The 14072-nt window shown below is 48.1% G+C and overlaps 1 protein-coding gene and 1 pseudogene across 1 annotated transcript; both read right to left on the bottom strand.

The window, feature by feature from the left end:
• Positions 1–8888: 8888 nt before the first annotated feature.
• On the bottom strand, positions 8889–9743 carry LOC120112545. The gene has a single exon (XM_039132116.1). It carries the CDS (start codon positions 9741–9743, stop codon positions 8889–8891), a length of 855 nt encoding a protein of 284 aa, XP_038988044.1.
• Positions 9744–12258: 2515 nt separating this feature from the next.
• LOC103709349 lies at positions 12259–14020 on the bottom strand (annotated as a pseudogene).
• Positions 14021–14072: the final 52 nt, after the last annotated feature.

Raw genomic sequence — 14072 nt, 5'->3', positions numbered from 1 at the left:
CTCGACTCACAGAGTGCCTCCAGAGTGGCTGGCCACATAAGCAACCACCTAGTCGACGGCTCTATTAGCCTCTCTTAATACATACTTGGCTTGAAAGGCTACTCCATTCCTCACTATCGTCCAAATGTATCGTCCAAATGTCTCGAAGTAGAGAGTGACCTGCCCCACCACTGTTTGGACCTTCTTGGATCCAACGGATCACTGTGGTAGAGTCACCCTCCAATATAATCAAGCTGGTCGTAAACTGTTCCATTGTTTCATTGGAGTGTCACGGCTCAAGACGGCAATGCAGGTTCTCTGCAATTCAAAGTTGCAAGGATTTCATATAAAACTTGGTAAATGGCTGCCTTTCATAATACCATGCACAGGGCATGGAATGTTACTCGTGAAAGTATTATAGTTTTTGATATCCTGCTTACTTTTAAAGGGATCTTTTGCATGGATTGGCCGCATAAACTGGAGAACATTTGATGGGTTAGTAGAACTAATTCCTCCTCTCAAAAAAAAATAATACTCTCTCTCTAAAAATTTTGATAGGATATCATGATGATAATAAAACAGAATTTGAGGAAAATAAAAGAGAGAAAGAATTCCTGAAATATGGATAAAAGGGGTGACAGGATCCAGAAAGCAAGCTGCAAACCAGGACACGAGATAAAATATTAGATGAAGAGATGAAGAGATTGGGTGATACTAAACTAACTTGAAATCAATCTCTGCTCAGAGTTGTTCTGGCAATAAGGCTGTCAAATTAGTTCATATGTTGCATACGGACTTAAAATTATAGTGATTTTTTTAAAGAAAAATATTAGGCTGAGAGGGGCTAACAATGATATTAGATGTTGCTAAATGTTGGAATCTGTAATTTGTTATCACACAGACAATATTTAAACTAATTCTGGTGATTGTATTGCTTATACTCATTCAAAATGTAAATCCTGAGAATAAATTCTACTAATCAAAGGGAGCTAAAAACTTAAGTGTTATGTCCTGTACAAGGTATACTATACTGTCCTTGCAAAATATAAGTCCGATACACCGAAGTTATTATACACCTTCGATGGCTTCACAAGTATCAAACAGAAATTGATCTTGTAAATATAATGATCTGCACAATTTTATATGCGTTGGAAATTTTTCTAACATAAGAAGTGGTTAGAGTAAAGGTGGTTGATGAATGTTGGAATATTTCAAAATTCCGAGTCTGCCATTCTTTGTCTTTTGTCTTTTTGTCTAGTGTACTTTCTTTAGTCCCACATTGGAAAGGAACAAAACTCAAAAGATCTTTATATAGTATTCAACCTTTTAACTTGGTGAAGCAAAGAAAGAAAGTAGCCCACGCGCGCATGAGTCCAATGGAGGTCCAAGCCAAAATTGGCGAATCCGATCCAGTTGTCCTATCCTGGAGGATAGGCCGCCATTACCTGCTACACCAAGATCCATTCTCCGAGGGGCGCGATTTATTCTTAAAGACAGTGAAATCACGCCTCAACTGATAAGTTCTTCCTTCTCTCCATCTATAATTTTACAACAATGAACATATATGGATGGCACCTTTTCCATTTTGTAGTATCACCAAATTGGCCACCACCATTTGCCATGGTTACGTCTTTATCATGACGATCACCGTAATTCCCTCAGTCATGCGTCTCTCTTCAAAATGTCAAATGATAGAAAGCCACCACCATTTGCCATCGTCCCAGATAATTTAAATTTGTGATTATAACTTGATTGGTTTGGCTGGCCAAAAGAACCTGTTAGAACTTAGAATACTCCATTGTCTTAGTCTTCTTGCATACGTTTTCAATTAGAAAAAAACAAGAATTTAGAGTGGGTTGAATGAGTGTCGTGCGACTGCTTCTTGTTGGTTGAATGAGTTCAGTATATTTGGCAATATCATATTGATTTAAATGTTATGAAGCAAGAGCATCCCGTGCATAAGAAGTTTTGTCAAAATGAGAATTAAAAAGTTGGTAGCATTACTAGGAAATATGCAGAGTGTTTATGATACATGAATGAAACATAGGATAGAATGAGATGATGGAAAACCAGTTGTTTTGTCAAACACAGCAATGACTTAAAAGGCTTGAGTGAGTAGTTGAACTTAGAATTTTGTACATTGATCGGAATAAAAGAAAAGAACCAAAATCTCTCATCTCGGTATCGGACTCCATACCGGTGCCATACTAGTACACTATCAATACAATACAGTATAGAATTTTTTTGGCATACCGAGTATTAATATGCTATCTGTACAGAATACCATTATAGTACAGTATGTTATGTACTGTCTAGTTCATACCTGTACGGCATAGTTTGGAAAGAACTAGAAATACGAGTACGAAAAATAAACGAATCTGGCGAGGATTGTTTTGGCCAAGTATCGGACAATGAATAAGAATACGAAGGAAGATCGTAGAGTGAACTCCACTTTGGTACGATAAGGTTTGGTTGTCATCTGTATCAAATTTAATTGATTTCCAACACATACATGTATTCTGATTTCCCTTTCAGACGTAATTTTGAGTTGTCAATGCAACAGTAGAGGCTTCTCTCTCTGTGCGGACAAATCTAAGCTGAAGTCTCGTTCATATGTCTCTTGTCCTCGAGTTTCACAGCATCCAGCAGTCTTTAACATGGCGTTCAGTAAACTGACCTTTAATCAGGCAATAGATCTCCATGAAAGGGAACAGCTGCTGCAACTTCTTTTTTTTATTTTTTTTCCTTTTTTTTATGAACACTTTTGCAACATGTTTAGAGAACGACTGCACTCTGGCTTCATTGTAAAGAATTTTGATATTGCTGCTTCATTTTGTTGGAAAACGCTGCATTGTTGTAACATCCAGCCTCATCAAAGGGACTACCAGTCATAAAAGAGTTCGACCTCGGAGAAAAAAGGCATGTGCGAAGAAAAAGTCTTCTTCCTCCCAAGTTCATAGGACACAATCCGATCTTGGGACGGATTCCGGTCTCTTTCAGTTTTATTTGGAGCCTATCCAACCTCCCCTTCCATCTCACTAGTGACCCTTGCCTCGATAGGAGTCCTTGCTGCCAGATTTTTTTCACAGTTTTCTTCCCTGATCATCGGCCGCCACCAGCGTCGTGGCTGTGCCCAAACGCCGTCGGAAGCTAGGTAAGAACCCAGCAACATTTGATAGACCTTTCTCTCCCTTCTATGAACTTGGAGCTCAGATTCTAGCCAGTAATTGCCAGATTTTTGCCTCAAAAGAGTGCTTCCCTATTTTCCATTTTTTTGGATTTCCCGACTTTTTTCCGGCCATCTGCACCGTTGGCGCTTGTTGCCGAATCCTTCCTCCAACCTTCTGCGTCGATTTGTGACCATAGCCGGAGCCTTGGGTGCCGGGAAGCCCCTGTTTGGTTGTTTTTCGGTTGATTCCTCGCTGCCGACCGTTTGTTGCCGCTGACCACTATTCATGGTGACCCGACCGTCAGTCCTTCGGTTGGTAATCACCACCACAGCCACCGGCACCATGGTCCTCCTTAGCTCTAAGAGGAGGGGGAGGGAGTTCCTATGTTTTTTTTTTTGCTAAAGCGGACGGTTCATACATAGCGGGTACGAATACACCCTATAGAGTCAGAATACAAAAGATCCCGAAGTGCTCCGGGCATATCTCTCTCCCCAGCCCATAGGGTACCTCCTGAGTGGCACGCTACATACAATGCCACCCAGTCGGCCGCCCCATTAGCCTCCCGATACACATGCATAGCCTGTAATGTAAACCCCTCCCTCACCATCATCCAAATGTCACGAAGTAAGGGATGGGCACCACCATGACTGCTCGGGCCTATATGGATCCAACTGACCCCGTAGCTGAGTCACCCTCGAGCAGGATCGAGCTCGCGTGGAGCACCCGCCGCATGTAGGACAGACCCATCCAGGCCGCGCGCAGCTCTGCCCCTGGAACCGAAGTATCAAAAATCTGACAGCCCCCTGCTGCCATCACATCAGCGTCGGGGCCCCTGATAGTAAATCCGGCCCCTCCCCTCCTGCCACCGTCCAAGACAGAGCCATCAAAATTGATCTTGAGGAAACTCGGGGGTGGGGGCTCCCAGGTAAGGAATACCCTATGAGGAGCTGCCGAAACAATGTGGGAGCCCCAGGTGTCCCGAGCTATCAAAGGTCTATGAGCAGACTCTACATGGATAATCTCATCAGCTTGGGCATAGGCCCGCTCCATCACAAAACGCTGGGATAGCCGCCGCTCCCCAAACACCCAGGCGTTCCTGGCCAGCCATATCTAATATGCTGTACAAGACGCCCTAATGGCTGATCTCCGCATCTGGGGATCACCAGCCCAATGCCGAACTACCTCCAGGAAAATAACCCTCCCACTCCAGGCGTCCCCCTGGATCTTAGTCAAACTCCATACACCTCTCGCCCTCACGCAGTGGAATAGTACATGATCCACTGACTCGGCTACCCCGCAATCCAGACATAAGGGGGACAGGCTCATACCACGTCTACTCAAAACTGAGCATGTCGGCAACCGCTCCCAAGCCACCTTCAAGAGGAAGAGGGCAACCCTCTGGTGTAGTCCGAACCTCCACACCCAACCACAGTCTAGGCCCGACTGTAAACCCAGCTGAAGAACCCGGGAAACCTCGCCGATCCCAGCACTGGCTCGATAGGTAGTGCTCCAAACTCTGACATCTGGACCTGCAGATCCCGGAAGGGGGATCGCCCGTACCCGCTCCACAAGATGCTCCCCACATAACTAGCCCAGCCTATCGCCATCCCACTTTGCCTCCCCCGGCCTGAGCAGGTCAGAGACCTGAAGTCCTGCCCCTGCCTCAACACTGATCGTCGTCGGCCATAGTCTCAGTGGAAGTGCGTCCACCCATGGGTCCTCCAACACATCGATGCTCTGTCCGTCACCGATCAGCCACCTCGAATGCGCCAGAGCCATAGGCACATACCTCCCGATCTCTCGCCACATGAAAGATCTCCTCCGAGGAGCTATCACCAGCCCCTCGGGTCCCGCTCGGCCATACCTGGCAATCATGACTGGCTCCAGTGACCATGCGGCTTCAAAACAAACTATACCGCCCTCCGTGCCAAAAAAGCCTCGCGTCGCACTGACAGTGACTGCACCCCCAGCCCACCCTCACGCAGTGGCTGACACACTCTCTCCCAGGCTAGCAGGTGTATCCCATGCCCCCCCCATAGGAGCCCCAAAGAAAGCTCCGCATAAGCCGCTCTATCCTCTCCAACGCGGACTTCGGCACCGCTGTGTGAGCCATCAAATAAATAGGCATGGAGCACAGAACTGACCTGATCAATGTCAATCTCCCCATCATAGAAAGCGATGATGCCCTCCACCCCTCTAGTCTGCTCCGCACCCTCTCCAATAAGGTAGCGCACTCTGCCACCCGTAGTCTCCTCCCTGTGATGGGGACCCCTAGGTAAACCAGGGTCCCCATCTGCTCCTGCATCCCCAAAATCATCCTGATCTCCCGTCGCACCCTCCCCTCAGTGCTGGGACTGAAGAGGATAGCGAACTTTTGTAGATTGACCCTCTGCCCGGATATGACACAATACTTTGTCAGCACTCCCTAAAGGGCTCTAGCATCCGTCGCCCCCGCTCTAGCAAGTAAGAGGCAGTCGTCTGCAAATAACAAATGAGAAATAGGTCGGGCACCCGGGGCTGGATAATAAGGCACCAGCTCCCGGTTCCCACAAGCCGCATGCAAGAAACGGGAAAGCACATCAGAGCAGATGATAAATAAGAACGGGGACAGAGGACATCCCTGGCGAAGTCCCATAGTAGCACGGAAGAAGGGCGATGGCATGCCATTGATCAAAATGGAGAAGCTAGGCCCCTGCACACAACCTAGGATCCAGTCAATCCAAGTCTGGTGGAACCCAAAGCTCTGTAATGCCCGTCGTAGAAAGTCCCACCGGATCCGATCATAGGCTCGCTCCATATCTATTTTAACTGCCATCAAACTTCGTCTCCTCGAGGCTCGCTGCAGATCGCCCATCATCTCCTGAGCAAGCAAAATGTTGTCCGAGATACTCCTCCCTCCCACAAAGGCTCCCTGCTCCTGACTGATGATCCTAGGCATCAAATGCTTCATTCTCCCCACCATGATTCTCGCCACCACCTTGTACAGGGTAGTGCACAAACTAATAGGTCTGTAGTGACTCGGCTCCGAAGCGTCCAGATGCTTTGGTATCAATGTAATGAAAGTTGCCTTCCAATCATCTGCCATCCTCGCTCGGCTGAAAAAAAGCTATACTGCCTCCACCACTGTCCTCCTAACAACGCACCAATATCTGCGAAAGAAGAAAGGTGGAAATCCATCAGGCCCGGGGGCCTTATCCTCTGCAAGACTCCAAACCGCCTTCTGCACCTCCATCTCTGACACTGGCCGAACCAAAGCTGTATTCTCTGCCTCCCCTACTGTAGTCTCCGATCGGGGGAGCAAACCACATCTCATATACACCACCATCATCCGTCCACCTGGACCTGAAGAACTCGAAAAGAGCATGTCTAACTGCCGAATCCTCCTCCACTCGGTGGCCCACCCCGACCCTCAAGGATCGGATCGTATTCCTCTGCCTTCTGATTACTGTCGATCGGTGGAAAAATGTGGTGTTCCGGTCGCCGTCCTTGACCCACTGGATTCTGGACTTTTGTCTCCAAAAAATCTCATGTTGGCGCAACAAAGAGTGGTGGAAGGCTAGTGATCGCCGCAGATCTGCCATGTCGGCCTCCGTAAGCTCCTCTCCTCGATCCTCCCGCCCCTGGGCGTCCAGTATCACTGCCTCCACCTCCTCGAACCTCCGGAAAACATTGCCGACAACCTCTCGGTTCCATCGACGAAGACGCCGTTTGGTGAGCTCCAACTTGCGTGACACTCTCTGCATAGCATCACCCCGAACTGACACACTCCACGCCTCCCTGACTACATCCCAAGACTGGGGATAGGACAACCGCAGCTTCTCAAAGCGAAAGGGGTTGTGGTGGACAGATCCCGAAACTGTAGATATCAAGAGAGGGCAGTGATCAGAAGCAATCCGAGCTAGATGACTGACCTGATAGGCTGCGAATTGCTGGATCCAGTCCGCTGATGCAATGGCCCTATCAATCCGCTCCCACACTCTAGCTTGCCCAAGTTGATTGTTGCACCAAGTGAAACGGGGTCCAGAAAACCCGAAGTCCACCAGCCCATTTTCCCCAAAAACTTCCGAAACTCCCTCTTATCCACCGAGTCAGAATAGGCTCTGCCTCCTCTTTTCTTATTTGGGCTTAAGATGCAGTTAAAATCACCTACCACCATAGTCGGTACTCCCTGGATCAGCAGACTAGTCAGCTCCCCCCAGAGTATCCTCCTTGCCTGGTAGTCGGTACTAGCATAAACCCCACATAGCACCCACGGGGGTTCATTTGGTTCTGAGATGACCATCACCACCTGCTGAGGGCAATTGCAAAACACATCCACAGAAGCCATACCCCGCTTCCACAACAACAGGATACCTCCCGATAAACCCCGAGACTCCACTGCAAAGGTTTCCCAATCACCTGCCAATCGTCGTTGCACATGACGTAATCCATCTCCGGACACCCGTGTTTCACAAAGAAAGCAAATTTCAGGATTATGTAGCTGAACTAACCTCCTGAACGAGGAGGAAAAGGATGGTTTGGCCGCCCCCCTACAATTCCACGCTAGCACCTTCATTTAAAAATTATCAGATGAGGTTGTGCCCACTCTCCCCGGGCTATCCACTCCTAGTGCCAAATTGATTCCCCCTGCTACTGGCACAGTATCACTTCCTTGGATTGAAGCTCTCAACAAATCAACCACCCTCCCATGTTCCAGAATTGGTGATCCCTGTTTTGAGCCACCTGCCACACCCCTCCTCACCACTTCACCAACTGGCAGGGGGGAGAGTGACGTCGTGGACGAGCTGCCCAACTCCTCCATCGTACCACTCCGCCTGGCTGGGCGAGCTGCAAAGGCAACCAGAGCCGGTGGCCTACCCGTCGAGACCCCATCTGAGTGCCTCGGGATGCCCACCGCCACCGTCGTGTCTCCATCCGATCTCCTTCCCACGGCTGGAGTCTGCCTTTCTTCTGCCATCACAGGCGCTGGGGCCCTCACCGTTCCACTAGGCCGCATCTTCCGGCTCGCCAAGGCACCACCACCGTTCGGGGAGGAGGTTGCAAGCGACACCTTGGCACCAACCTGCCCTCCAGAGTCAGCCGCTGCCGCCAACGCCGACGGGTCCGTTCCGCTCGCCGGGGCACCATCATCCGCCGGTGAAGACTCCAAACCACCGCCGCCTGCATCACCGGCTGACCTCTATCGAGTAGGGGGCCTCGCCGACGGTAGGGAGGCGCTCCGGAAGTGCCTCCTCCCTTCCTCCCGCCTCTGGGCAAGTTCTGGGCTGGCCCACACACGTGTTTCCCCGCCCCCAGCAACATGCTTGATTTAGTTGGGCTCCTGGCCCGCTTCATCGGGCTGAGGCCCTGGCCCCGAACCGACTTAGGGGCTGCATGGTGGACCGGCCTTTCCAAGCCTAGGTTCTGGCCCATCGCCCCGACTGACTCGGTCACCACGCCGATTTGGATGGGCTCACTATTCGCGACCACCGAGTCACCGGCCGCCCCCTTCCCCGGCGATCTCCGCCTAGCTAGCTTAGTTGGCTTCTGCCATCCTTCGGTATCCAAAGGCGACTCAGGGGAACTCGGCCCGGACTCAGAAGCCGGGTGAGTCTGTGATGCCCCGCCCTTTGACTCGGTCGTCTTCTTCACCGGCTTAACCACCCTTGGCTGTCAGATTCTGGTAGTCGACAACCACGGCCCAAAAGGGGGCCGGCTCACCGCCTCAACCCCCTCCATCGACTCCGGTGACGAGGCATGCTAAGCACTGCGGTCGCCCGGAGCTTCCGACACCATCGAATCTGGCTGATAGGGGCAGGCGTCCACTCCATGACCAAGGCGAGCACATTGGTAGCAGAAGGCCGGTAGATTTTCGTAGCGGAAGGTCTGCCAGTGCACATCAGTGCCTAACCGGATGAAGGTCCCCGGCCAAATCGGCTCCCTCGCATCCAGCTCCACTTTGACTCGTGCGTAACCTAGCATCCGACCAAGGTCCGTGAACTTGTCCAAGGCCAGAGGGTGGCCAGCCTTTGCTGCAATGCTCAGAATCAAGCTTCTGGTCCAATACTCCATTAGCAGATTGGGGAGCCTGAACCTGACCACAAGCCGACTGAGCTGCTTTTCTCCCGGAACAAAGTTCGGTCGCCACCGCTCCATAGCAAGTAACTGGCCGGCCACCAGCCACGGTCCTGCCTCCATGACAGCTTCCCTTTCACTCTCCGTCCGGAAGCAGAAGGCAAAGATCTCGTTTGCCATCAGGAAGGCCTCGACGTCGTAATCGAGCTTTCCGACCATCCGCAGCTCCCGGCGAATCCACTCCACTGGCACCCGGCGGCCCACACTGCGCACAATCACCGCAGTGTCCCTCCACGCTGCTCTAGCCAGCTTCCCTTCCTCCGACGGTATCTCCACCACATCCGTGAACTGTCGCTTCAGCGCCTCCAATTCCACCTCTGAGATCTGATCCTGGGTCCACATCGGCGGCCTCGCCGTTCCTTTCGCCACTGCCGCCCACGTCCGGCCATTGCCAGCCACCTTCGGTTGAGGTCGTGCCGGTAAGTCACCCTGACTTGCAGCCTCCGTCCCCCCCGGTGCAACCGATCCCAGTGACGCCATCCGTGGAGCCCAGCTCAGGTTCCGGTTGCACGAAGATTGACGAGCGACCCCACTCCCACACCACCCTAAGCCCCCCAGGTGTTCGGAGAAAGTCCCCACACACCGCACGAAAAAAATCGCACCTGGGTGCGCATCCCAAGTCACTCTCTTTCTCTCCTCCCAAGTCACTCTCTCTCTCTCCTCCCACTAGCCGATACTTTTTGAGTTCCTATGTTTCGCCAAATAAAAAAAAAGAAAAAGAAAAAAGAAGAAGAAGAAAAAGAAAACAAAAATGAGAGAGAGAGAGAGAAAGAGTTCAGTTTCTCTCGTTTCCCCAATTTGTTTCTTTTATTTCTCTTTCTTTATCTAGACTTTCTCACTACTCTCTCTAAGCTTGTTGGATCAGATAAAAGACTCTTTCAGTGATTTTGATCAATCTTGATAAAGAGAATCCTAATTCGTAGCCATCAAGCAATGTGTTGATCCCCAAAATAGTCCTTCTTGAATACTGTTAGATTTGGTCAACCTTAATTTCTGTCATACCATCTGCACCCTAATCGGATAAGTTCATTTTGATTGAACCAACTTGGATGTTGAACACTCTTTCTTGGTCAGCCCTATGACGGTATTGGAATTTAGAATTTTATTTTAAAGTAATTATGACAAAATTTTGACGAGAATATAATTTTTAATATCAAGCTGTGAGAGAGATTTTTGAAAATAATTGGATTTGTAGTTTAATTTTTCTCGCAAGATAAATAACACAACTCTTTTTTTTTAGATTTATCGGCAAATTATATAATATTTATGTTATAGATTTTGAGTCTAATTTTTGTGGTTTATGAACTTGAAGCACAATATTTATTTGTTGAATCTATCTTATTATAGAATATTAATTGAAGCATGATTGAAGGTATTGACTTTATTATGGATTATGATTGATTGATTTTGATATTGGAAGAATCTGCCAGAGGGATTATGAGTTGGTGTATCAATATCTTGCCAATTGGGGTTATGCGCTAGTATATCGTTACCCTCAGTGAGGGTCATGCGTTAGCATATCAATACTTTGCTAGTAGGGGTTATTTGTTGACACTTTAATTATTATTGAGTTCATATTCTAGCCCAGCCATAAGGCATAAATATATATAGTCATAGTTCATAGCTGCCGAAATGAACTTAAAGTTTTTTTTAAAGAAATTGATTTATCAACAAAATTTAAATTTTGAAATGACTGGATAGTGTTTAGATTTGGTTTTGAATTGATGCACTTTGCATGCTTATTTTCATAATATTATTATTTATTTTATTGCTTGATTTATCTATCTAAAGTATTCATTATTTATTGTATTGTCTAGCTCATTATTCTATATTCTACTATTTTTATAAATTTGGAGAATTAGCTTGATCCAGAGATTCATTTTGGGAGAGTGACTAGTGACAAAATTTTGTTATCTTTATTTAAATTAAGTTTTTATTAAAGTTAATAAAAGACTTTAAAATATTATTAGTTCGTAAGATATTTAATTTTGATTGAGTTATTGAAATTAAAGTTTGAACATTAATTATTTAAATATTCTGCTGCTTATTTATGATATCATGTTGAGATATCTTACATGCTTGTGGGAAAAATTTTCTGAGTATGCAGGGTGAAAAAGAATATGGTTATCAACTATAGTTCGGAGATAGGATAGGTTAAAATGCTTGACTCCACGGAGAGAATAACAATGCTGTCCTCTTCCTAATCTTTTATACCTTCTCCTTAAACCTTTCTTCTGTATTTCCTTTGTACCATTTTCCATTATCTTAACGAAATTGGCTAGTGTTGCCTTCCTTTTCTCAAAAACAAAAATAATGGATAGATGTTATTACAGATTTAATGGCCTTGCCTTAAACTTCTTATTGAATGTGATAAAGAGTGAGCAGGTTTTATGAGTGGAAGCTTTACATGGTTCTGGCCCTTTTAGATTTTATTTATGTCTTCAAACAGTGTGCCTACCTGCAGCATTAATTGGTTGGATGAGTAGCACCGAGCACGAAGATTTTGGGACAACCAGAAAGTAATTTTTAGAATTCTTAATCCTATATAAGTATCCAAAATTTCTCTGTCGAATAATTGATATAAGACTAAACACAAATCCGCATGGATTCTCACATACTTCTTTCATTTAAGCCCTGGCATCCTCATCAGGCTAAGAGTTGAAATCCAGTAAAATATAATTACAAGCATCACGATCGGCTCGTGTTCAAGCCCAAAGAACTCATACTGTACCTGCTCTGATAGAGCTTGTTTTGCTACCATTTATAAGAACACAGGACCTTACCAAAAAAGGCTAGCTGAAAAGTATTTTTTGAGTTATTCAGTCTTGTATAAGTACCGAAGATCTCTTCCGCGAATAACTAATATGGGACTAAATATACGTGCTCATAAATTCTCGGCTATATTATTATCTGGACAGTTATCACCGTTCATGTGATCTCATGTTAATCCACTTTCATGAAGAAGTGGGATCACATCACACTAACAGTCATAAATTACTGGTGCATAATGATTACGAATAAATGAAATAAGCAAAGCTCAGAAGGGGGCATGCTGAAGAACAAAGCCTACTGCTTCATCTCAGATATATAAAAAGAAGAATGTAAAATATCAAGTTAAAAAAATGGGGAAAACAGAAGCCTCTAGCCTCTAGCCTCATCTTCTCATTCTGTAACATCTAAACCAGAGGAACACAAAACAGAGGATCCTATATCCACAGATGAAACTCAGCATCACCCCCACATTGCTCCACCTCTGAGACTTTTCCACCCCCTGCTGCCTCAAGAACACTGCTCCATCAAGAACACATCCCTCTTCCTTTCTATCCCCGAGCATGCCTGCCTCCCCCTTTGCCTGCCATACTCATTTACGACCAAAGCTTCGAATGGATACTTGAACAAGCTCGAGTACTGCATGAACATCCAGTACCTGGGCATGTACTTCTTCGCTATGAAGTAGCCTGAGAAGAGGAAGAAGGAGCCCAGGAGCCCGGCAATCATCGAGTTCCCCATAATGAAATTAGGCACAAGCGCGCTGAAGCACGCGACGAATGAGTTGGCCATCAGCATCACCAGCCAGACCACCAGAGAGAAGTAGAGAAACCCATCCATTTCCCTCCTGAGACCCACCAACCAATACACTGGAGTGGTGCGGAGCAGAGCAGCTGATAGAAGGAAAGGCAGGAAGACGAGGGCATTGGCTATCCCATAGGAAGAAACCCTGTAGGCCCCTCTTGATGTCTCTCTTTCAAGGATCCTCTTTTCCTGCAAGAAGATGGGCAGGCCTTCTGTCGTCGAGGACAGAAGGAAGGTGACGCTGAAGGCGAAGAACCCCACACTGGCTTGCAGGTTGGTTGCATTCATAAATATCGTTCCGAGCCCGAAACCGGCCGCCACTGATCGGATCGTTCTACCTGCAAACAGTTGCCTGGTTCTTGCGACATTTCTAAAGAACCCCTCCATAAGGATGATGACCTCCCCACACCGGAAATTCGCGTAGAAGATGCGGTCTTCTTTGGTGCGAGAGTTTGGAAGTCTAGTTACCTCTGCTGGTGGAGTTGTGGATTCTACAACCAGAGTAGCCATGGCATCCATGACGTGGGGTGGAAATGTGGAATGCAATGGCCGGCCTCCTTTAGCCGGCTCTCCAGAAGGGCGACCGTTCTCTGGTGCCGGACGGTTCCGTCGGAGATGAGTACGACCTGGTCGAGGACCTCTTCTTGCCCTGGAGCACGGCCATCGACTTGAGCAAGGCGACGATGTGGAGAGCCGAGGCAGAGTCCAGCCCCGACGTCGGCTCGTCGAGCAGGAGCACGGCCGGGTTGTGCACCAAGTCGACGCCGACGGACACCCGACAACTCTCGCCGCCCGATATGCCACCAGCCCTCGAACGGGCTACATGGACCAGTCCCAGCTCTCTGATAAGCTCCCTCACTCGGGTGGCGGACTCGCTGCGGGTGGCTCGAAGCCTCAGCCAGGCGCTGTCGGTGAGACACTCCTCGACGTCGCGTGAGCAGCGGGAAGAGCGCGTCGTCCTGGGGGACATGTCCAGAGACCCTCCGGAAGCGGGAGACGTCCATTCGGCGACCGTTGACGAGGATTTCACCCCAGACTCTGCTTGGATGAATCATCCCGGCGAGGATCGGTAGCAGCGTGGTCTTTCCGGCGCCGCTGGGGCCGACGATCGCGAGGAAGTGCTGCTGCTGGCCATGACGTAGCATTGCAGGTGGAAAGCCGGCGCGCTCGCCGGCAAATTGCATGACAGCGACTTGGTTTTGATCCGGTATTAACGTCCCCGGCCTCCAGGGATTA

Source organism: Phoenix dactylifera, chromosome 11 (genome assembly GCF_009389715.1).
Source record: "Phoenix dactylifera cultivar Barhee BC4 chromosome 11, palm_55x_up_171113_PBpolish2nd_filt_p, whole genome shotgun sequence".
NCBI classification, from domain to species: domain Eukaryota; kingdom Viridiplantae; phylum Streptophyta; class Magnoliopsida; order Arecales; family Arecaceae; genus Phoenix; species Phoenix dactylifera.
This window is presented reverse-complemented; position numbering and strand designations above follow the sequence as displayed.

Bases quoted from the DNA above. Each gene is read 5' to 3' on its own strand.
- LOC120112545 (XM_039132116.1), bottom strand. From the start codon at position 9,743: ATGGCGTCACTGGGATCGGTTGCACCGGGGGGGACGGAGGCTGCAAGT.